This window comes from Phoca vitulina, unplaced genomic scaffold, assembly GCF_004348235.1.
Source record: "Phoca vitulina isolate PV1807 unplaced genomic scaffold, GSC_HSeal_1.0 scaffold105, whole genome shotgun sequence".
NCBI classification, from domain to species: Eukaryota; Metazoa; Chordata; class Mammalia; order Carnivora; family Phocidae; genus Phoca; species Phoca vitulina.
Genome location: NW_022589808.1, coordinates 1,238,483 through 1,260,791, shown reverse-complemented (window position 1 = coordinate 1,260,791; position 22,309 = coordinate 1,238,483). Strand labels below are relative to the sequence as shown.

The following is a 22,309-nucleotide window of genomic DNA, read 5'->3' as shown; positions in this document are numbered from 1 at the left end:
GTTAAAAGGACCTCCATGTAATACATATACATATATATATATATATATGTATATATATATATATACATATATATATATTATAGTACTATATAATAATCTTACGGAATTAGCTGAGACTGGGTGATTTTGTCAGTTTCCTTTAGTGACATCAAAATTTTTGTAGTGATACTAGTCTTATTTTTAGGAGAAAAATCTTAATTAATTTATACTTTATAGAATTAGTTTCTGTGTTACTGGCATTTTAGTAGAAAGGCAGTGTATAACTAATTACAATTAAGCGAGGGAGTATACAGAGTGTTGTGGTACTTGATTTTATTTCCTATGTAGATTTTGCTTTTAGACTTCGTATTTTCAATTGTTGATTATATTCTCTTCCTTCCCCAGCTTGCCCCTAAACTCTTGACTTTAATTCTCTTACCTACAACTATTACTGTAGAAATACAGTGAGAATATGTCCTCATATGGCATACTTATTTCCAGATAGATGTATGACTTCTCTTCTATAAAGCAGTATTAAAATACCTAAACTTTGGGGCACCCAGCTGGCACAGAGCGTGCAACTCTTGATCTCAGGGTTGTAAGTTCAAGCCCCACGTTGGGTAGAGAGATGACTTAAAAATAAAATCTTTAAAATGCCTAAACTTTACTTAGGAAAATTGTGGCTTAGAAGTTGAGATTTACAAGAGACTATATAAAATTACCCAATGTATTATTTCCCAGTCTCCAAGCTATATTTCTCAATCAGTTTAGGGATATGAAAGCTGTAATGATTTGTTTCCTAAAATGCAGGTCTTTTTTTTTAGTGTTACTTCTTTGGCTATATAATATAAATAACTTGTATAATTAGTCCTTAAATATGTTAGTTGCGGTTAGTGAACTATTACAGAGCAGAGGAACAACGCAAAATATATATGAGAGGCTTGCAGCAGTTGTGAAGTACTCCTCCAGTGAAGCCTCAGAGAATCTCTGAAATTTAGTTTTTTCAGGGAACAGTCTCAGCAGAAGACTGAGATTAGAGAGAGCCAAAGATCATTGCAAAGTCCTCTCAGAGGAGGAGAGGCCTATTGTAGAGATTCACCACAAAACTGCTGAAGAAATGAGTTTTCCCCTTTATCAATACAAAAAGTTTCCTTAAACATATTTAAGGAAAGTCAAGTGAATGAAAGACAAAAGGGCCAAGATGAACAAACAGAACAGTTGATCTTGGAAAATATAAATAATGTAGAAAGCAGAAGGATAAATTCTTCTTGGAGAGCCTTGGTGGGCAATAACAACAAAAGGCTGCTGTGAAAAAGTAGACCTGGAAAGTCCTTCGAACTCAAAATATTTATCATTACTGAAAATAAATATTCTATACAGGACTAAAGAACAGACTGGACATTGCTGAAGATCTTGAGATCAAAGAGAAGAGCAATGTATAAAGCATTTTTAAAGAGACATTGGAAATATGAGAAAAATGATAACAAAAACAGAACACATGCCCAGGATAATATAGTATTCATCTTACAAAAAGAGCAAATGCTAAGAAGAAAATAGATTTTTTAATTGAAGAAAATGTCTTTTAAAGAAAGATTTACATTTGTGGAATAGAAAGAAAGGAAGAAAGGGAAAAAAAACTCCACATCTCGATACATCACAACTTCAAGGATAAAGGTTTTTTTTTTTTTAATCCTATAAGCTCCCAGAATCACAGGGAAACATGTTACCTACAAAGGAAAGAGATTGGCATCAGATTTCTCATCCTTAAATGTTTTAGAAGACAGGTGGAGCTATAGTTACAGCATTCTGTGAAATATTATTTTGAACCTAGAGTTCCATTCCCACCCACCTATCACTCAAGCGTAAAGGCTAAAACCTCCCTGGACATGCTTTCTATTCTTTTTCTGAAAAAATTATTCACATATATTTCTCTTTAGTGACACAAAATACAAGTCTAAAAGGAAGATACAAAGACTAATTCGGGATTTTGGTGAAAAATTCCAGAGTGACAGCAATGAGCAATTAGCATATTTTTGAACAAAATGTCAGCTTTATGAGGAATGTTATCAAGAAAAGAGTAGATAACAATACACATGTTGTGTGAATTAGATTCTGAGAGTTCACTGTGTCTGGTATTATTGATATGAAGGCATATTGTCTGAGCTGATGAACAAGAAAAAAGGTGAAAGCTCCAGGGAAAATAAAACATAGGAACAATTCATGGCCTAATTAAGCAAGCTAAAATGTGACATGATTTTGGGCTGCTCATGGAGCACATAACATGCTTTCTGAAATGGCAGTAAGAGGTGTCTGTTGGTTAGGCAATTTAGAAAAGTCGAGAACAGATCTGAAGTTCAGAAATTCTGTTCCCTTTATTATTTCTAAGTTAAATTCAAATAAAATCAAGTGTAGTACTTTAAGTTATGAAGAATGATTCTCTTGGGTGGTAGGATTATTTAATGGGTAGCTTTTTTTCTTTACCCATCTCTGTATTTCTTGGTTTTCTGTCATGAACTGTTTTACTTTTGTAATAAAAGAATAGTAAATGATCCTTGAAAATAAAGGAAATGAAAACAATCTTTATAATAAATAAAGATTACCAAAGAGGTATAGCTTAGGACTCTTAACGCACTAGCCCATCACTGAATAAAAATGACATATAAGCAAACAACATTCCAGATGTAAATTTTGGTTTTTTTTAAGTAATCTTCCTTGTGTTAAAAGAATACTTAGTTCTGTTTGAGTACGTTACACACACACACACACACACACACACACACACACAACTTTAAACATTGTGGATATTTTGGTAATGGAAATCAAGTCATAAAGCATTTTTTTCTACTCTTTTTGAAATGGCTGTTTAATAATAAAGCTCAGATTTAGTATTCCATACTATCTAGATTTGATCCCTGGATCTCTAATTATGGGTAAGTTAGTTAACCTGTATATGCTAAGTTCCATATCTGTAAAACAGATTACAGTGCAAACCTCATGGAGGTGTTGTAAACAAAGGTTAAATGAGTTAATATATGAACGCATGTAGAATATCAACTGGCACAGAATACACTTGATAAATATTAGTTCTAAAAATAGTGAAAGTATGAAATAAGGGTATCACATTAGACATGTCTAATTATTTAAAATGATATGTTGAGAACCATATTTATATAATATTGTAGCTTTGTAATCTTTAAAAATGTCATTTGTATTTACCATTATAAAGATGGAAAATCTAATCAAGTTCACAGGTTTGTAGTCATTTAAGGTAGTCACAACATAGCTGGTTTTCCTTTATTTTTTTATTTCTAGCTTTATTGAGATAGACATATAACATGTAAATGTACAGTGTATAGTGTAATGATTTCGTGTATGTGTATACTGCAGAATTACCACAGTAAGGTTAGAGGACACATCCATGTCCTCATAGCTACAATTTCATCTGTGTGGTGAGAACTTTTAAAATCCACTTTTAGCAACTTTCAAATATACAATACAGTGTTGTTAACTATAGTCATCATGCTGTACATCATATCCTCAGAACTTACTCATAACTGGAAATTTGTACCCTTTAACTACCTTCACCCATCTTCCCCATCCCCTGACTTTTTTTCCTTTATAAATTGTATTAATAGTCAGTGAGGTGTTTTTAATCTCTTATTTCATGTATTTATGGAATATATAAATCAAGATATTGTGTATCTCAGATGTGAATATCTCAAAATCACACAAAGAATAGAGAGATAGCGAGTTCATATTTGAAATTCAACTTTAACCTCAGGTGGGTATGTTTAACACCATTATTTGTTACTTTCTTAGTTCAGATATTTTACATGTTAGGTTAACAGTAAGTCTCATTTAATATAATCCTTTATTGTAGAGCCTAGGTTTTTGTGGCAGAGTTATTTTCTTGATATACTCCATCATGAAATAAACATAAAGAAGTAGAAGGTTTTCATATGAATGCTTATGGATTATGGCATGGTTTTACTGGGTGTTTGTATAGTTCATCTTGACTATATTTAGAGTTTTTATGTACTCAGAAGTAACAGCATGATGGTTATGAGTACCGATATTAGAGTCAGAGAAATGGGTTTGAAGACCTAGCTCTGCCACTTATTAACTATAAGGTCATGGACAAATGTATTATTAACATTATTACATAGTAGTACCCTAGACATATAAGGTGGGTACAAAAATGAATGAGGTAATTTATAGACTTGCGTAAATATGGTATGTTAAGCTTTCCCCATGGATTATTTTCAACAAAAAGTTCTCATCTGCTTAATTAAGTTGTAGAAGAAACACTTGTTTTTAAATCATTCTATAATGGCATTAAATTGCAATTAGCAAATGAAATAATTATATAATTGTGTCTCCCCTTCTCTGTTTCCGTTCCCATTTCCCATCCCTTCTTTGAGGAATACTAAAAAATCTTTTACGTAAGTAGTTGTCTTTTTATGACTAGTATTTTTATGTTTTAAAAATATAAATTCCACCAGACACTAATATAAGAAAATTGTTTCTTGGTTCACTCTATTTCTTCTTTCCCCTCACTGCCTCCACCTGCCCCTCCTCCTTACCCCAGGAAAAGTGTTTGTCTACATATGTCCAGTTTTTACTTGAAAGACTGGTGGTTTCTGTTGCCCTCATTCTGAAGGACCACATACCTCCATTGTAACCCTGTACTAAGTGAAATAAGTACCTGGAGTCAGCTTGAATCTTTTTGTCTTCAATTTTCTGATACTAAATTAAATACAAAAGGTTATGGGATTCAATTTTGGCTTTAAGTTAACGTGTGCTTTATTTAATTTGGCGTGTTAAATGTACTTTTTATTTAAGTGCTTTTAATTTAACGGTATATTTTTCTCTTTTTATCTAAGCAATAAATTAATATTTATCACATGCATGGTATGTACCAGGATATACTAGGCATGTTACGTAAATTCATCTAATACTCACAATAGCCCTGTGAGTTAATCCCTAATATTAGATTACTGACTGTTAAGTGACAGAGCAAAGATTCAAACCTAAGGCTAATGACAGAACCAATGTACTTTTCCATTGTACCATGCTGATTGTCACTGGGTGTGAAAAGTTCCGAGTCTGATGATCCTGGTATCAGCATAAAACAACAATATGAGTTTAGTGTAGATTTATTTGACTTAATGATAACTGTTCAAAGAGTGCCGTGATGAAACTCATGTTCATTATGAATGAATGTGGCAGCTTCTGTTAGCCAAAAAGGGTTCTGAAAATGAAATAAAATAGCTGGTGTTTTTGTTTTTTGCCATAGAGTCTACCATTCATTATTTTAAAATCTTCAATGAAAATTTACATTCTCATATATATAACATTCCTGAAAATGTGCTTACATGTTACCTGACTCTGTACTCAGAAAATTAAGAAAATTATTAAAAAAAAAAACAAAAAACCTCTGGGCACCTGGGTGGCTCAGTCTTAGGTTAAGCGTCTGCCTTTAAGACTCAGGTCATGATCCCAGCCAGGGTCCTGGGATGGAGTCCCACATCAGGCTCCCTGCTCAGCAGGGAGTCTGCTTCTCCCTCTACCCTTCCTCCCTGCTCATGATCTCTCTCTCTCTCACGCTCGTGCTCACTCTCTCTCAAATAAATATGTTTTGGTTTTCTGTTTTATTCTGTATATTGCATAGTGTATTCATTTTTTAAAATATTTTTAAGTAGATTACAGTGTAATTGTAAACAAACTAATGATTTTACCTTTATTATCAAATTTTTCAAATATATGCAAAAGTAGAACAATACTGTGAAGCCATATGTATTGATGACCCAGTTTTACTAATTACCACCTTCTGGCTAGTTTGTTTTGCCTCTCTCCATTCTTTCATACTCCCATCATTTTGAAGTCATTTCAGTGGAAAATGTTTCAGTAGTTATCTATAAAAGAAGGAAATTTTTTTACTTTAAACATAATCACAATACCATTATCATGCCTGAACTGACTAAATGTTATTACTATTAAATATCCAATTACTGTTCCAAGTTCTGATTGCCTCATAAAATCAAAAGGTTTTTCCTTTAACTTTTTCAAAGTCAGAATCCAAATAAAGTCCATATATTGCAAATTGGGTTCTATGTCCCAAGTATCTTTTAATCTGTAGATAACTCCCTCGCATTCTTATGTTCTTGCAATTTTTAGTTGAAATACCCTGATCATGTGCTGGTCAATTTTCCCAAAGTCTGGATTTTGCTCATTGCATCTCCATGACTTCATTTAAGGAAAAGTATTTTTCCAAGTATTATCTTGCCTGAATTTCAAATTTTCTTAGTTTACCTATAGTGAGTTTAATGGTAAACTGGCTTTAACATTGAGAAGGAAAAGTCATTTGCAGTTATTACAAAGAAATTTTGCTGGAGGTTGAGCAGATTATTTTAATGGTTCTGATCAATTTTCTTAATTTTTGTCAAGACTGAGGTGAACATTGGGCTTCTTTTGAAACCGATTTCTAGCAGTATTGGCATAAACTCTTCGTATAAATTATTAAAATATTTTACATGCTGATTTTTCCCATAATTTTAAAACCTTATTTTCATCACTACTTTTCAGAATATCAACACACTGTACATACATCTAGTATTTCATATGAGTTCTCTAATTTTCCTGTGCTTCAGAATTGAAGTCTTCATTGAGCTTCTGAAGGAGGCTAAAGATGTGCTACTTTTTTTTTATTGTTATTATGTTAATCACCATACATTACATCATTAGTTTTTGATGTAGTGTTCCATGATTCATTGTTTGCGTATAATACCCAGTGCTCCATGCAGAACATGCCCTCTAAGATTTGCTACTTTTACTACATCTATCAGTTTCTCTCTTAATTGTGTTATTACCAGTATCAGCAGTTTTTCTGATAAATACAAACAAAATACATATGTATTCAAATTAACTGTATAAACACTATATAAAAATGGTGCCATTGCTTAAAAATAAATTTCTGGCTGACTAAAAAGTTCAGCAGCTGATATATGAGAGCATGAGGTCAATATAGGAGGATAGGCATGTTAGTGCATAATGTGTGAAAGTGCAAGCTATATGAAAATTCAAGGTGGCTTAAAGCAAATCAAATAACAGCTGTGCTCCACATGACAGGTGATATGGGAACTAATGGCATGTGGAGGAAATGTTTGCCACCTCTTCAAATTGCTGAGTTTAAAGGGGACATCAGCAATGAATTACCCAGGTAGTGGCAACATCATTTGCCACCTGGATGTTATACAAACTTGTAGAGTGGATAAATTTGTATTTCATGTTTATATCCCTTTCTACAGTCCTCTTGTTCTACCCTATGTACCCCCACTTGATTTCTTGATTTCTTCTTCTTTTTTTTTTTTAAAGATTTTATTTATTTGACAGAGAGAGACACAGCAAGAGAGGGAACACAAGCAGGGGGAGTGGGAGAGGGAGAAGCAGGCCTCCTGCCGAGCACGGAGCCCGATGCGGGGCTCGATCCCAGGACCCTGGTATCATGACCTGAGCTGAAGGCAGACGCTTAACGACTGAGCCACCCAGGCGCCCCTGATTTCTTATTTCTTAATGTGGTTCTAAAACGCCCTACTTGCATATTTATTCTACATTTGTTAAGCACCTACTATATGTTTTAATGAAAGTCCCCAAGTGTAAGTCATGGACTTATGTTTAAAGTATCTGTTGAATAATGTGGAAAACAAGCAGAAAATTACAGCTACCTCACTGAAGGTTACCTTCCCACAAAGGAGTCTCAAATGCCATAAATAGGCCATTTTTTTTTCTCAGTAAGCATACTACCATCCCTACCATGCTCCATCCCACAAATATAAAATACAAGTTTTCATTCTCTGGATACTATAGATTTAGGGAGGCACTGTTAAAAATAAAGTAATATATTATTGTAGGTTTATAGGAAGCTAAATCTTGTGCGTGCGTGTATTTAAGCACGTACTCATCTAGAATAGGTGGAATGCATTGAGGATATATAGTGGCGCAGATAGCCTTCCCTTTGCCTTTTTGGGAAACAGACAGTCTTCAACCTCCCATATCCCAGGTGGTGAGAATAACAGATTAAAAAAAAAAATGCACACCTTTTGGAAGTGATGTTCCCAAAGGATAAATGAGAAGTTAAATATAGCTCCTTCCAAACCATTCCAAATAAACATGTAATCTCCATAAATACCAATGCAAACATAGCCTCAAGACAAGTCCCCTACCCAACACCCTCCCCATAACAGGTGACTACCCTAAGCTCTTCCTATATATAAATTCTTGAAGTGCTCCTCCCCCTAACCTCTAATCTAAAATATCTTCTAGTTAAGTAGTTGGGAAATACTAAAGAGCAGCTGATCAGAATCCACATAAATATGCATGTAAACTTGGCGAAGAGTGAGTGGTATACTAGTTAGTATGGCTAATGCGAATAGCAAGAAGAAATGAAAGGTGGGAGACAATGTAGAAAATACTGTGAAGTCGGACAAAAGCATCCTGGGATACATTTCCTAAGGGTGAGGTAACTTTGGACCACGCTGCTTAACTGGCTCAGACTCTGTTTACATGTCTCTTATATAGGAATAATAATTGCTGTTATGAATAAATGATAGTAGGAGAGAGAGTGTTTTAGATTTTCAAAAGTCTCATACCATCATCTTTGTAGTTTTTATTTTATCCTAGAGTAGGGAGCCCTCAGATGAAAAGAGACAAAATATGTTCTGTAATGCTGGCCACATTGTGGTTAAAGTGATAACTGATCTAGGCAAGAAATGATGAGAACCTGAGCTGGGACAGTGGTAGTGGGAATAGAAGATGGATTTAAGAGATAGTCCAGAGATTGAAACTTTGAACAGTTAATTTTGGAAGTTGAGGATTGAGAATGTTAAAAATGGCTCAGAGGTTTTCAGCTGGAGTAAGTGGGTTGCTTGGTATGCTACAGAAGTGGGAGATAGTGGCTTTAAGCAGCAAGAGGAAAAAGCTGCAGAAGAGAAAGTAAGGAGTTGAATGTCCTCAATTTTGAGTTAGGATGGTTGGAATGAGTCCCAGAATGTCCAAGTTAGGCATCTGAAGCTCTGAGGAAAAGTAGAGACCTGGACTTCACTGTAAGTTCAAGTTTTAGGGTCATGGTGTATTTAGTTTTGTATCATCTTCATCATCATCCATTCCCAGAATATATGTGACATTAGAATAATTATACGTTTCCTAAAAGTTAATATAATTCAAACCATTTTAAAAGCCTGGCCTCTACTGAATTTCTTATTAGGCTTGTGAGATGTAATTGATTTGTCAAATGCACACTAGTGATTTTGGAGAGATTTTGAAAGAGGGATTTACTTTACATGTTACCATCTCTCTGCATTGACTGCTGCCCCTTTTTGGATACCATACAAGAAAAGATGGAAATGTAGCCGTAGCCTCAGTAGAGAAAAAAGTGAAGCCTAAGGATAATAGTGACCTCAAATAACATTTAACTATTCTGTAAGTGTCACTAGTGTTTGTTGCAAATATCTAAAAGTGCCTTGAGAAGTACAAGAGCAAATTTCAAATGTATTTAAGTGTTTTTAACCAATTAAGCCTTCTTTTATTATTTAGCATTTTTTTTATGGAGAAGAAAAATGCTTTAACAAAAAGTTAAATGCTTGAATGATTGCTTAACCTTTGTATTTCTCATTTTCCTTCCTAGTTTCCCAAATAAAATTGTTTGAGATGATAAACAGAGCAAAGGTCATGATCCCGGGGTCCTGGGATTGAGCTCCGTGTCCTCCTGCTCCCTGCTCATCAGGGAGTCTGTTTCTCCCTCTCCCACTGCCCCTCCCCCCCTTGGTGTTACTCCTGCCCCCAGTAGAGAGCGAGCGAACATGTATGAGCGGGAGAAAGGGAGGGAGAGAATCTTAAGCAGGCTTCATGCTCAGCACAGAGCCCCAACGCAGGGCTTGATCTCGCAACCCCGAGATCATGACCTAAGCCAAAATCAAGAGTCAGACTCTTAACTAGCTGAACCACCCAGGCTCCCCAAACATTAACATTTTTTAAAGGAACTTTCTGTCAGAAATAATTTGATATATGTTTTAAATACAAATTCAAATTTACTGATTAGATAATTGAAGACTAAAAGATTGGGACAAAATGGAAAAAAACAGTATAATAATAGCCATGCCATTTGACTATAAGAATTTGAGGATTTAGAGTGTCTAGGTGATTTTCTCAGTATAAAGTGATCATCTCCTAAGAAAGGCAAAAAATCTTCATGAGAGCAGCACAGGATTATTGCCACCATCTGCTGAGAACCAGCCCGCAGTGGAGCAAGCCCACCGGGCATATGCAACTCAGTGACCAGAGCCAGGTTACAATCCTGCACTGGAGTAATGCTACACTCCTGTCATGGACATTAATTAGTGTCAAGCTAACTTTCTCACTTTAAAACTTACATTTTTATTTTGCCTTTTAAAAATGTAGTCTTTGAAAAAGAACCATAGGAAAAAAAGTATATCTGGGTTGGAGAGCACTGCTTAATTACCTTCAGTTGATGAATCAGGAACACAAGTGACAAATCTTACATCTCTCATGGTACACATATATGTGTAATTCCCTTAAAGAATTTGCACTGAATCTTGAATGTGTATATTCAAGGTAAGCACTATGATATAATGAGCAAAACATACATGAGATTATATGTGTGGTATAATTTAAATAATGTATTAATATGCATAGACAAGAAGACCAGGAGAAAATAGGCTGAAGAAATTATAAAGTGACATTACACAGGAGGAAATACTACATGGCAAAATGAGCCACACCAATAATCAAAAAAATAGTGATGCTATTTCATACCTATTAGTGAACTTTATATATAATATATATATAGTTGGCTCCACACCCAGCAAGGAGCCCAACATGGGGCTTGAACTCATAACCCTGAGATCAAGACCTGAGCTGAGATCGAGAGCTGGACACTTAACTGACTGAGCCACCCAGGCACCCCCCTATTAGTGAACTTTAAAAAAAATTTTTTTTTCTAATGATAAAAATAAAATATCTGTTATGCTAGGAATTTGGACAATAGAGAAAAGTTTGAAAAAGAAAATAAAAGTCACCCGTAATTCCTCCAGAAAAAGTTTAGCACAGATACTCTTCTGATGCATTTCTCATTTCTTTTTTCATACACAAATTGATATATTGCTGTTTTCAAGTAACATGTACAAAAAAATTTTCTACATTATTAGATATGTATAATATCAAATAATTGGAAACAACCTGAATGTTTAAATGATTTAAATGATTACAGATTAAGTTAATGTAATATGCAGCCTTTAAAAATAGTAATGAAGAAGATTTAATTTCAGGAGAAAATGTGATCTGTTCAATGGAAAAGAGCCATATGTAAAATGGTATGCATGCTGTAATTGGATCTGCTTGTTTAGGTCATTGTTATTTTTATGCCCTGAAATCCCTGTACGTCTTTCTTGCCTTAGCTTTAGTGCCACTTCTTTGAGAAGCCTGCTTTCCTTCTCTAGTTCTCCTAAGCAGACTGCTTCCCAAGTGCACCCTTTCAACCTAGTATCTATTGCCTTTTTAGCTATTATCAGGTTGTATAACTGTTAAAGAGGCAGGACTGTCTTTTTATCTTATCACCACCTGGCACCTAACACTGTGTGCCTGGTGGGACAGAATAAATGCTTATTGAAGTCTGATTCTTAGTGTAGAACTGAGGTTTTGTGGGATATACAAAGGAAAAAATCATTCCTAATTTCCAATAAAAGTAATCATCTAAGGAGAGACAATATAAATAGAATAATTATATATAAATCATAAAGAATTAAATCTTTGAAAACTACACATAAAGATAAGTTCTCAAGAGCAAATTATAAATAAAACAGTAACAATAGAAAATAACACCTCTTGTATAAGTAACATATTCTTGTAGTCACTTAATCAGGGACCAAAATAAACACTGCTTCCAAAATAGATGTTTCTTTTTGCAACATAAAGTTCTGTAGTTTGATACTATATATTGCAATATTGATGGCTGGGAATGGGGAGCATTTGCAGCATCTATACAAGCAGTTGTAATTCCAAAAATGTTCTTTTTTATACCATGTGTCAGTATAACCACATCACTCATTAGAATATTCCTCTTCTCCAAAAATAAGATTGTGATCTCTCCAGAGCTCCTATACAGTGCCCAGTACCTTATAGACACCCCAAAATGCTTCTGGAATTTGAATTTTTATGTGAGAAGAGTATTTGGAGGCTAGATCAGTTTAGAGGAAGCTTACTATATTAAATTTACAATTTTAATAAACAATTTTAATAAATACTTAACAAATTTATCATTTTTATAGTGAGTATGCTGTTTCCTCCTTGGTCAGAGGCCTCAGTTTTCTTTACCTTTAGTTAGAAGCCTGAGTTTCTTTTCAGATTGAGCCCCAATGTATACAACATACATTTCAGCTAAAAAAAGATGCCCACCTAGGAAGAAGAAAAACTTTTTCTTAAAAATGATATAAGGGGTGCCTGACTGGCTCAGTCAGTGGAACATGTGACTCTCAGGGTTGTGAGTTCGAGCCCCATGTTGGGTGTAGAGATTACTTAAAAATAAAATCTTAAAAAAAGATGATATAATGAAATAGAATCTGGCAATGTTTTGGCTACATTTATACTACTTGAATGCAATTAAACTTTCATGTACTTAAAAGTAATTTTGATGTACTTAAAAATGTGTAGAAATTGAGCCCATTACTTCCCCCCATTGTACTATATTAGTGTCAGGTCTAAATTATAGATAAGAAAACTAAGGAACATAGTAACTTTTTTCAAATTACATATGTATTCAATTATCTGTTACAGTCTTGATTATGTAATTGGGGGATACATGACTTTATTTTTTTTAAGCAGATAGTCATGTGTCTTGTATAGGCAAAACCATTCACCTTTATTTAAGTTACTATATGAGAATCACTTGTGATCCCTCATGATTTTATTCATAAAAATTCTGAAACATACAAGACAGTAGGTGATATATACTTAATTAGTCCCTTTAAGTTAGTGGTTCTTAATCCTTTTTGCATCAGAGAATCTTCAATATTCTTCTCCAGAAAAAAAAAAAATGTACATATATGTAAAATTTTATATAACCAGTGTTTCCCCTGAATTCAGTCCTCTGGATTTTCTGCTTTATACTATACATTTTTATATCATGTATCTTTGATATATGAATTCTGAATTCATTATACTGTGTGCTTTTAGAAGTGTCAAGGGATCTCATTATGAAGCAGATTCTTTATAAAGGTTTTCCAAAATACTGTAGCAGAGTTCTTACATATTTTATTGTATTATTCACATATAATTCTGAAATTTTTTTCTGAATTGAAATAGTTACTTTATATGCTATATTTTTCTCTCAGCCTTATTTTTCTGGCAATTGTCTCTTGACCAACAACAGATTTTCTCTTCTTATTCTAGATTCTGAAGAGGCTCGGTCTGTAAATCCTTCCAGTGTTGATGAAAATATTGACTCTGAGACAGAGAAAGACTCTCTCATCTGTGAAAGTAAACAGATAATTCCCAGTAAAGCACCTCTTCCATCTGCTCTTGATGAATATGAGTTCAAAGATGATGATGATGAAGAAATAAATAAAATGATTGACGACAGACATATTCTTAGGAAAGAGCTACGAAAAGAGAATGAAGCTGAAGTAGAAAAGAATAGTTTATTTACAAAACAGGAGAAAGCTTTCTATCCTAAATCATTTAAAAGTAAAAAACAAAAGCCATCTAGAGTTTTGTATTCAAGTTCTGAAAGTTCAGATGAAGAAATTCTTCAGAATAAAAAGGTTTCTGCTCCATATTCTGTCCCTGAAACATCAAATTCTGATACACAAACCAAAAAGGAATATGGAGTTTCAAATGAACACAAACAGAAAGGCAAAGTTAAAAGAAAATTAAAGAACCAGAACAAAAATAAAGAGAACCAAGAGCTGAAGCAAGAAAAAGAGGGGAAAGAAAATACCAGAGTAACAAACTTGACAGTTAATACTGCACTAGATTGCTCAGAAAAGACCAGAGAGGAGGGGAATTTTAGAAAATCTTTTAGCCCAAAAGATGATACTTCGTTACATTTATTTCATATCTCCACAGGTAAATCTCCTAAACATTCTTGTGGACTAAGTGAAAAGCAGTCAACACCACTAAAACAAGAACATACTAAAACATGTTTATCACCGGGAAGTTCTGAAATGTCATTACAGCCTGATCTTGTTCGGTATGATAATACAGAATCAGAATTCTTGCCAGAAAGTTCAAGTGTAAAATCTTGTAAGCATAAGGAAAAAAATAAACATCAGAAAGATTTCCACTTAGAATTTGGTGAAAAGTCAAATGCCAAAGTAAAGGATGAAGATCATAGTCCAACCTTTGAAAATTCAGATTGCACACTGAAAAAAATGGATAAAGAGGGTAAAACATTAAAAAAGCATAAATTAAAACATAAAGAGAGGGAAAAAGAAAAGCATAAAAAAGAAATTGAAGGTGAAAAGGAAAAATACAAAAATAGAGATAGTGCTAAAGAGCTGCAGCGGAGTGTAGAATTTGACAGAGAATTTTGGAAAGAGAATTTTTTTAAAAGTGATGAGACTGAAGATCTGTTTTTAAATATGGAACATGAGTCCCTAACAGAAAAAAAATCAAAATTGGAAAAAAACATAAAAGATGATAAATCAACCAAGGAAAAGCATATTTCAAAAGAGAGGAATTTCAAAGAAGAACGAGAGAAGATTAAGAAGGAAAGTGAGAAATCTTTCAGGGAAGAAAAAATAAAAGATTTAAAAGAAGAAAGAGAGAATATACCCATAGATAAAGAAACAGAATGCGGTTCTTTAGGAACAAATGCCAGTGAAGAATCTATAGGGTTACACTCAATGGAAAAGGAAACAGAGATGGAAAAACAAGAAAAGCATATAAAAGAAAGTAAGGAAAAATCTGAGAGGCGGTTTCAAGCTAAAGAAAAGGATGTTGAGAAGACTGAAAGAAAAAGTTCTGAAAAAGAGAGGAAGATCAAACATGAGCATAAGTCAGAGAAAGACAAGTTAGATCTTAGTGACTGTGTTGACAGAATAAAAGAAAAAGACAAGCTGTATTCACATCACACCGAGAGGTGCCATAAAGAAGGCGAGAAGATAAAAAATATGACCACCATGAAAAAAACTGATGATAGAGAGAAAAGTAGAGAAAAGATGGAGAGAAAACATGACAAACCTGAAAAAGAGAGGCATCTAGCAGAAAGCAAAGAAAAGCATTTGATAGAAAAAAAACCCAAACAAGCAGACAATAGTGACTATACTAAATCAGAAAAAAGCAAAAGTAAAGAAAAAGACAGGGAGGTAGATAAAAAGGAAAAGTCTAGAGATAAAGAAGGCGTAAATATAACTAATTCCAAACACTTCCAGGAAGAAAAGAAGTCAAGTATAGCAGACAGTAGTAAAGCACAACATGAGAAAACTTTATCCCTTAAAGAAAAAACAAAAGATGAACCTTTGAAAACCCCAGATGGAAAAGAAAAAGATAAAAAAGATAAAGATATAGACAGATACAAAGAACGAGACAAGCATAAGGATAAAATTCAACTAAATAGTTTACTCAAACTAAAATCTGAAGCAGATAAGCCTAAACTTAAGTCCTCACCAGCATCAAAAGATACTCGACCTAAAGAAAAGAGGTTAGTGAATGATGATTTAATGCAGACAAGTTTTGAACGAATGCTAAGCCTTAAAGACCTAGAAATAGAGCAGTGGCACAAAAAACATAAAGAAAAAATTAAGCAAAAAGAAAAGGAGCGGTTGAGAAATCGTAATTGTTTAGAACTTAAAGTAAAAGATAAAGAAAAAACAAAGCATGCACTAGCTGAGTCCAAAAATAAAGAACTTACTAGGTCAAAGAGTTCAGAGTTGACTGATGCTTATACCAAGGAGAAACAGTCTAAAGATGCTGTAAGTAACAGATCACAATCTGTTGACACCAAAAATATAACAAATTTAGGGAAGTCATCTTTTGTTTCAGATAATAGTTTAAACAGATCTCCTAGATCAGAAAGTGAAAAGCCAGGTCTCAGCTCCAGATCTGTATCCATGATTTCAGTTGCTAGCTCAGAAGATTCCTGCCATACTACAGTGACGACCCCCAGGCCTCCAGTTGAGTATGACTCTGACTTTATGTTAGAGGGTTCAGATTCCCAAATGTCCTTTTCCCAGTCACCTTTTTTGCCAGTTGCCAAATCTCCTGCCCTTCATGAAAGAGAATTAGATAGCTTGGCTGAACTTCCAGAGCGGATTAAACCACCATATACAAGCAGACTTCCAGCATCCCATCTCCGATCATCTTCTGTAGAAGATGTTAAACTAGTTATAAATGAGGGGAGACCAACTGTAGAAGTTCGAAGATGTAGCATGCCATCTGTCATTTGTGAACATACAAAACAATTCCAAACAATATCAGAAGAAAGCAGTCAAGGTGGCTTAGCTGTGCCAAGAGATGTTTGTCCTTCTCCCAAATCTGAGGTGTCCTCAAATGTGCCTGAAAGAGAACTTTCAAATGTGTCTAACATACATTCCAGTTTCACAGCCTCTCCAACTAGATCTGTAAGCAGCAAATATATTTCAGCTGATATAAATGTTATTAAGAGTACTGTTCCAATGGGCACTTTAATGGACAGTCCTGTGCATTTAGAACCATCTAATCAGGTTGGTGTGATCCAAAATAAATCATGGGAGGTACCTGTTGACAGACTGGAGTCATTAAGCACCAGTGACTTGATGTGCCCAAATTCCAGTACACCTGATCAAGATTCTTCTGTTCAGGGTTTTTGTAATTCTGAAAACAAAATATTGAAAGAACAGAACACTGATATTTTCCAGACTGAACTGCCAGGAAACTCTTGTGCTCAGGACCCAGCGTCCTTTCTGCCTTCACAACAACCTTGCTCTTTCCACAGCCAATCACTTTCAGATGCTGAATCTCTTTCTAAACATATGTCTATGTCATATGTTGCCAATCAAGAGCCGGGTGTTTTACAGCAGAAAAATGCAGTTCAAATTATCAATTCTGTTTTAGATCCTGATAATGAGTCTACGAAAGAGATGGAGAATACTTTTGTCCTAACAGATGTTCAAAAGGCAGATGCCTTTGTCCCAGTGTACTCTGAAAGCACTGTTCAAGAAGCATCACCAAATTTTGAAAAGGCTAATACTTTGCCTGTATTACCATCAGAAAAAGACTTTAGTGGAAGTGGTGCTTCTTCCCAGCTAAATGCACATTACACATTTAGCAAACTAATGTATAAGTCTTCCAATGGCCATGAGGTTGAAAATAGCACGTCTGATATTCAGGTTATTTCACATGAAAAAGAAAACAAACTGGAGAGTTTGGTCTTAACTCATTTGAATGATAAATGTGAGTCTGATTTATGTGAAATGAGTACAGGGATGCCAAAAGGAAACCTAAATGAACAAGATAATCCAAAACATTGCCCTGAAGGTGAAAAGTGCTTGCTTTCCATTGAAGATGAAGAATCACAACAAAGCACTTTATCAAGTCTGGAAAACCATTTGCAACAATCAGCTCAACCAGAGATGCATAAATATGGTCAAGTAGGTAAAGTAGAATTAGAAGAAAATGCTGAAGACGATAAAACTGAAAACCAAATCCCTCAAAGGATGACTAGAAACAAAGCAACCACAGTGACAAATCAAAGCAAACAGATTCTTGCTAGCTGTACACTATTATCAGAAAAAGACAGTGAATCATCATCTCCTAGAGGAAGAATAAGATTAACTGAAGAAGATGATCCTCAGATTCACCACCCACGGAAAAGGAAGGTGTCACGTGTACCTCAGCCTGTGCAAGTGAGTCCCTCTTTACTACAAGCAAAAGAGAAAACTCAGCAGTCTCTGGCAGCCATTGTAGATTCTCTGAAACTAGATGAGATTCAGCCATACAGTTCAGAGAGAGCAAATCCATATTTCGAATACTTGCACATACGGAAAAAAATTGAAGAAAAGCGCAAATTGTTATGTAGTGTTATTCCTCAAGCACCTCAGTATTATGACGAATATGTGACATTTAATGGATCATACCTCCTGGATGGAAACCCCTTAAGCAAGATTTGCATTCCCACAGTAAGTAACATCACTTATTCATCTGCAATACTGTCCAGTAGAAGTATAATGCGAGTCGCTTATGTAGTTTTAATTTTTCTAGTAGCCACATTTTAAAAAGTAAAAAGAAACAGGTAAAATTAATTTTAACATTTTATTTAACCCAGTATATTGAAAATCCTATTTCAAAATATATCCGTGTAGAGAAATTATTTATGGATGAGACATGTTATATATATATATATATATATAGTACCAAGTATTGGAAATCTGTTGTACGTAATAGTACATCTCAGTTCAAACTAAGTGTGGCTCACATTTTCAGTAAGTGTTCAATAGCCATGTGTGGCTAGTGGCTACCTTACCGATCAGCACTGGTCTACAGTATTTTCTTTTTCCTCACCTGCTTTTCCTTTCATCCCAAAAGAGGTATGCTTTTATTTCTTTGAAAGGTAACTCATTTACATGTGCTTCTGAAACAGTCTTCTCTGGAACTTTCCTCTGTAGAGCCACTTCTTGCTGGTATATTTTTAATTTTCTCTCTCTATTGGCCTTTATCCACCCACTCCGAACACACCTATTGACAGACTGGAGTCATTAAGCACCAGTGATTTGGTTCTCCTTCATCCTGGGGAGAAAAAAGTTACCCCGTGACTGTGCCGTTTGTCAAGATCTCCCTCTGTCTTTCCTTTACCACTGCACTCTTGAAGAGTAGCCTATACCTGATGTTTTCTCTGTTCATCCCTTAAACCATATGCACCGGCACAGATCACCAGTGAGTTTGTAATGCCAGATTTGTTGGCCTCTTTTTCTTTCTACTTGATTTTCGTCACATTTGACATTGTAACTGTCTTGTTCATAAAATTTGCCCCTCGTTGGTTTCATGATGGTACTCTCTTCTGGTTCCCTTGCCTCAGTGACTTATCTTTTTCTCTCTCTTTTAATGACTCTTCTACCCACCCTTTAAGCATCAGAGTTCTCTAGGAATCAAATCTTCAGTCAACTCTTTGTCATTGTGGTCTTGGCTATTCCTGTGGTTTCAGTACTCTTCCATATGCCAGTTTAGTCCCCCAAAATTCTTACCTAGCCATGTCATCTCTGTTGACCACCACAATCAGCTGTAGGTGCCTCCTGGGCAGCATCACCTAAATGATCTGCAGATACCGGTCATAGGTTTAGTTCCCTAGGAAGTGAACCCTGAGATTGTGTGCAAGAAGCTTCTTGGTGAGTGTTGTCAGGAACAGTACCTGTAACCGTGTGAAGGAACCACAGTTCAGCAGAGCGAGAAGTCAAATATAGTTGCAGCACTCATTTCATCTGAACCCACAGGAGCTCTGGATTGGGGTGGCCCTTCTGACAGGTAGCCTGCCTCCAGGGAGGGAACATGACCTTGGGCATACCAACTGTCTTCCCTTCCAGTGTTCCCATTGCCAGTTCCTTGAGAGGAACTCCAGTGAGAGCTTTCAGCCTCCAACACTCCTAGGAGCTGGGGATTGAGTGCCTCATTCCTGAAGGAGGAGTCTAACCATGCGCCAAGTATCCAGTCCAGCCTCAGACTCCCAAAGACCGAAAGAAATGATTTATCTCTCACTCTCTCAGAAACAAATCTTTATTTATTAGTGATGAAACCAGTAACCATTCTACCTTAGAACTCTCTCCATTAACTGTACCTTCTACCACCACCCTGTTTTAGGGCCCTCATCATCATCTCTCACTTAGAACATTGCAGCAACTTTGTCACATCTTTTTTTCCTACTCTCTTTCTGCAGAAGCATTCTCTTTTGTTGTGAAATATATATCCTTTTTAAAACAGTAAAGGGGCGCCTGGCTGGCTGGCTCAAGTCAGAAGAGCATGTGACTCTTGATCTCAGGGTCATGAGTTCGAGCCCCACGTTGGTTTAGAGATTGCTTAAATAATGAAACTTTAAAAAAAAAAAAAGAACAATAAAAAACTATTTCCCTACTTAAACATCTTAGCTGTGATTAGCTGGCTTCCCATTACCTACAGCTTAAAATCTACATCTAATTTTACCATAACCATTCATTTTATAATCTGACCCCAATCTACCCTACCCCTCCAGCTTTATTTTCTCACGACTTCCAAACTCACCCAATAATGCAGCCAATATTTAACTCACTCTTCAACAGAAATCTCTTGTTCACTACTTTTGGTACTTAGTGCTGTTCCTTCTACCTGAAATACTGTTCTTGCCAGGCTTCCTTTTCTATCCTCTTCCCTTCTATCCTCTTCCGTGCCTTTGTTCCAACTGTGTTGTCACCTCTGTGCAAAATCTTGTCAAAGCAGAATTGTTTGTGTCTTCCTCATACCTTCGCTATGATATCATAGTTAACTGCTCACATGTCTGCTCATAATCTGATTAAAGGCTAGGACACTATTTATCTCTCATAGAATGAGTCCCAAATTTATCTTCAGCTGTGAATACACTACTGATTTCCATGTATTTCTAGCTGCTTCTGAACATCACCTGAGTGTCCCACAATATATAATTATCAGGTCCAATACCAAACCCATTTATCCTATCTCAAAAGTGCTCTTTTTGCCCTCTGATTTAGGTACTGTCATTATCTGCTAATTTCCCAGGCTAGGAACCCCAAATTCAACCTCCATCTCTTCCCCTCTGCCTTCCCATCACATCAGTCACTAAGTCATGTTCATTCATCTCACTTCCTTTCCCCTTTCTCTCTTACCACTGCTGTGTACGGACCACATTAGCTCCATAGATTATTCATTCACATGTGAATATTGCATAATCAAATAGTCAAAGTATTGTGTAAACAAATAATTCATAACCATGACAAATAATTCATAAGCATGTGCTAAGCATTGTGCTCACTGGATATCAGAAACCAGCAAAACAGGCATTCTTCTGAACAGCTGCCATAGGTTCTATTCTAAACTGTTCTGTCACGCTAGCCTTCTTACTGTCTAGGTGCCTAATATAAGTCAGATCTGATTCTGTGACTACCTGGCTAAACATCTTTAGAGACTCCCAGTTTTCTATAGAAAAAGTTCCCATCATTGTCTACAGGTCCTCCCACACTTCTCTAGGCTTGGCTGTAGTTACTACCCTATTACTGTATCTGATGCTTTCCCAGGCTATTCTGTACTGTTTCACATCATGCCTTTGTACATGTTCTTTTTTCAAAGCCTAGTTCAGAGAAGATCAAAAAGTTAGAGGAAAGATGGTTCTTTAGTCCCACATCCACAGAATATATCTGTTGCTAGTGCCCTTTAAATCTTAAAAGACAGGGATTTTGCCATTACTCTACTACTAATAAGCAGTAATAGTAGATTTAAAAGAATAGAGTTGTAAATAAGTAAATTTGATGTTTCTTCAAATTCTTTCAGCAAAGTAATTTGTTAATAACTTAAAGAATATAAAGCTAATAGTTTTCTTGTTTCCTTTGTTTCCCCTTAAAGGGTAAGAAATTTTAATTGAAGTATGTTGTATCATAGGCTTGAAAAATATAGGTAAAATTATGAAGAACCCATTTAAGTTAAACTTTGTACAAGCTGTTTCACTAAAAACAATTCTAATAAACCATAGTAGGTTGCCTTTTTAGCGCTACCTATTGAGAGATGCATATATAGTATGACACACACATTTGTATATATGTTATGTGGGCTTGTGTGTGCTTGTGTTTATGATTACCTTTTCTTATTCCTTCAAAGGTGATATAATACAAGTTTAATTCCCTTGAATCCTGGAGATATAGCTTCGATTAAATCAGAATTTAGTTATATCAAATATTGTTTCAGAAAGCTATAACTGGAGCTGAGAATTTTTTCTGAGTGTAGCAGGGAGTTTTTTGTTTGTTTTTAATGAGCATTATTAAAGAAACACACAGCACAGTATAGTAGAAAGAGCAGTAGTTTCCAGGTAGTATACATAAGTTTGTCTGGATTTTTCTACAAACCAGCTGTGTGATCTTAAATAAGTCCTCTGATTCTTAATTTTCACATCCATAAAACAATAATACCAACTCTACCTCAAAGCAGGTTGAAATAGTATATGCCATAACCCATTAAAAACGTTAAAATATTGTATAGATGTAAGGTTATCATTATTTCATCCAGCTCAAAATAACTTTAAGATTCATATTTATTAGAGCTAATATGCAAACCCCCACCTTTTGCTCATAAAAGGCTGTGCTTTTGAGCT

General features: G+C 35.1%; 1 protein-coding gene across 4 annotated transcripts in view; it reads left to right on the top strand.

Annotated features, from left to right (window-relative positions):
* Positions 1-22,309, top strand: part of ANKRD12 (ankyrin repeat domain 12) — a 123,754-nt gene that overhangs the window by 87,675 nt on the left and 13,770 nt on the right. For 3 of the 4 annotated variants that reach the window (XM_032397856.1, XM_032397857.1, XM_032397858.1), the window contains one exon: positions 13,441-18,146. In XM_032397856.1, coding sequence (XP_032253747.1) covers positions 13,441-18,146 — 4,706 coding nt within the window. Of the gene's footprint in view, positions 1-73; positions 4,422-13,440; positions 18,147-22,309 lie in introns of those variants that run through there. The other variant, XM_032397859.1, reaches the window with a different exon arrangement.